Raw genomic sequence first — 3,373 nt, forward strand, 5'->3', positions numbered from 1 at the left:
TCTGCTTCTAACATACTAATGAGCTTGAATATTAGGAGTGTGAAATGATTTAAATTAGCTCCTTCTGCTGCATGGGAAACAAATTTATGTGGCCTGAACAAGTAAGTTAATGAATTAATTTGTCTCCATTTTCATAAACAGATATGATGTAGCAGGCAAATGTGTGAATATTTAACTCATTTTAATTCTTTTTTCTTTAATTTTACTCCTATAATTATTGTTTGAGTTTCATCTCAACTCCAGAAAAGCTTTAGTTAAGATTATAACAGACTTATTATTTCGTGTGTGTGTATATATGTATGTACGTACATACATACATAGATACTTACACACACACACACACACACATACAGCGCATATAAAATGAATAATAATATCTATATGTTAATTTTTCTTTTCTTCATTGAAATATTTCTGTGCATAGAAGGCAAGGAACTTGGAAGGGATCTTTTAAAAATATATAAGAAGTTTCTCATTATTACAGTGCATGTGAATGAAGATGGAATCTGTAGGTGGAAGTAAGAGATTTGGGGCTGGGTGGGGCAGGGATCCGGCTGTTTGGGGGCAGGTTGGGGATGGGGCCAGGCGGGACAGGGATTGGAGGGCTTGGGGGGCAGGCAGAGGATAAGGCGGAGCCAGCAGGGGCAGGGCAGTGATCAGGAGGCTGGAGGAGTGGGCAGGGCCGTCAGGGGTTTCCCCCATGGTCCCCTTCTTCCCTCCTCCAGCTCCTGCCACTCCCCACTTACTGGCACTGCAGCCCAGGTCCAGCTTTAGTGTGCTTCAGCACCAGGGCAAGGACCAGCCATAGAGACACTCTGGCTGCTACCAGAGCGTCTCTGTGGAGGACCCAGTCTCCTGGATTGTTGCCTTAGGATATGGTCCAGGACTGTGCCCGTCCCCACTTTTTTCCACTGCAGTTTTTTTTGACTCTTGGGGTCTAATTTTGCCCCCTGTGCTGCGAATTTGCAGTGCGGGGAACATTTTTTTGTTCCTGCATGTGCTCCTTGCAGTGTTTTAAAGGGCTTTGAGATGCTGTTAAGACATGTATGTGCGCTCATCTGGACGTGCCCTAGGAATTCAGAAGGGAATTTTAGAGGACTGTGCCAGAATTCCTCCTAGTCTTCTCTCACAGTGCTTCCTGTAGCATGGATGGTGTATTCAAAGCCACAAACGAGTGCCATCTTTTAAAAAAGGGTATTTCAAATAGTAAAAAGCCCTGTCCAAAATTTTCTGACCATTTCCTAAATACGACAGATGAAGGGCAGAATTTTTCATACTTGTACTATGATGCAGGGGTATGTGATTTCCAGGTCTTGCACTTCTCATAAAAACGAATGTAAAATGCCTAGTGTTAGTTTTGGTCTGGGAGAAGATATACATAAGTTTCTGTGATAAAATGGATCCTCTTCATGTTGCCTCACTTCTAAAGAGTGAAAAAGTAACTAATGTACTGCAAGTACTCACCTATGTGTTACAGTTTTTTTTAGAGGACCTGAACCCAAGCCTAGTGTAGTCAATAGAAAGACTCTGTTGATTTCAGTGGGCTATATATTCACCCCTAATAAAGTAGAAATGTTGACTAAGATGTATTTTTTTTATAGTGGCAGACCAAGAACTATTGGTTTTCTCCTGCAACTACTTCATGTGCTGAAGGACCCAGGTTTACATGTAATCTCACAGGCGTTCTTCCTCACACCACCTACTTTGTGCGGGCAGGCGTAATTTATGTAACAGGAGCACAAAGCATCTCACCTCCAGCAAGTTTTAAAACTATGGGTAAGCTCTTAAATTATGTTATTCTAGACTAATATCTTAAATCTGCCAGTGTATCAAACATTTTGAATATATTTGGGCAGGCAATTTGACAAAGCTCCCAGCCTCAATTCCTGCAATCAAGTCACATGGTATGGTAGCTACATAAGGATGGAAAGCAGGCAGGCCTGTGTTTCAAAATTGGGAGAAATGGAAAGAGAAAGTGAAATTGAAATGATATACCCTAATATATATGAATTTATGAAGGCTGTATTGACTGAAGTGTCACTAATAATGCCCAAAGATTAATTTTCCATGAATCCCAGTGCTGCAAGCATTTGCTTTCTTTATGTCTTTTAACATACATTTGTTTATCTAAGTTTTGCTCTTGATCTTCTAGTCCATCATCAGATCATGTTCATGTTTTAAGGATTCTACTTTTTTTCATTTTGCCCAAAAGCTGGAGTTCCAAGTAAGCCAGGAATTCCAAAAAGAGAAGAGAATAAAAATTTTGTACAATGGCAAAAAGCTGAAGACAATGGAAGCAATCTTACATACCACATCTTGGAAAGCAGGTAAATGAATTGTACGGCAGTTTCATATTAGCCAGTAACTGATGACAAATTGATGTAAGTACATTCAGTGGATTGTTTTACAGGAACAAGGCAGGAAAGAGGTTCAGATGAAATAATAATAGACCTAAATGTTGAACCCCATTATGGGCTAAACACAAGCTATTGTAGAGATTTATAAAAGTTTCATATTCCTTGTTTCAAAAATATTTTTGTGTGTCCCTTGATTTGTTTTTAGACAAAACAGGAAAGAACATTGCCACCTGACTTATTGTACATGAGAGTGATGCGAGGAGATTTCTGGTCTTGAGTTGCATCTTCCTCTGTACTTGCTAACAGAAGGGATAGACATGGTTATGAACTAATGAGACTGGGTAGGGAGCTCAAAAGCAGAGGACTGAATTCTCCAAACAGATATGCAATTTTCTCCACCTCAGTTCTAAATACCCATTTTGAGACAATTTAAAGAGGCTTCATTTTCAGGAGACTTCTACTCAGTATGTTCTGAAAATCAGTCTCTTTGAGGTGCATCAGATTGGATACCCAAACATCAAAGTACCCAAAACCATTAATCATTTAAAAAAAAAAATCTAGACCCAAGATAGGTCTTCCTTGTGCTTCAAGATGTGTCTGATAGAAATACTGAAATATCTTGTGAAAGGCCATCTTCACAATGTTTCTGACATAGACAAACTCCTAAAAATAGAAAACCCTGGATTTCTATGCCATCTCCCAGACACCAGGACGTATTTGGAAAAAACTTTGGTTAATCAGATGATGTTTTAGATAGTTTTCTGGTTCAAAATTTGGAATGATTTAATTAGAGTCATCCCTTGCAGGGGGGTGGGGGTGGAATTGGGGCAACCACCCCAGGCCCTGTGCTTTGAGGGGCCCCATAGTTTCATAGTTAGCTTCATAGTTTCTAGGGTCGGAAGGGACCTGAGTAGATCATCTAGTCTGACCCCCTGCCATGGCAGGAAATAGTACTGGGGTCAAACGACCCCAGCAAAGTGTTCATCTAACCTCCTCTTAAAGACCCCCAGGGTAGG

At 40.3% G+C, this 3,373-nt stretch overlaps 1 protein-coding gene across 1 annotated transcript in view; it reads left to right on the plus strand.

Moving 5' to 3' along the window:
- ROS1 (ROS proto-oncogene 1, receptor tyrosine kinase) overlaps positions 1–3,373 on the plus strand; it is a 175,728-nt gene that overhangs the window by 115,814 nt on the left and 56,541 nt on the right. Inside the window, exons 32-33 of the mRNA XM_019520222.1 lie at positions 1,602–1,776; positions 2,213–2,327. Of these exons, the coding sequence (XP_019375767.1) occupies positions 1,602–1,776; positions 2,213–2,327 (290 nt within the window). The remainder of the gene's footprint in view (positions 1–1,601; positions 1,777–2,212; positions 2,328–3,373) is intronic.

This window comes from Gavialis gangeticus, unplaced genomic scaffold, assembly GCF_001723915.1.
Source record: "Gavialis gangeticus isolate Ggan-Ray unplaced genomic scaffold, GavGan_comp1, whole genome shotgun sequence".
NCBI lineage: Eukaryota > Metazoa > Chordata > Crocodylia > Gavialidae > Gavialis > Gavialis gangeticus.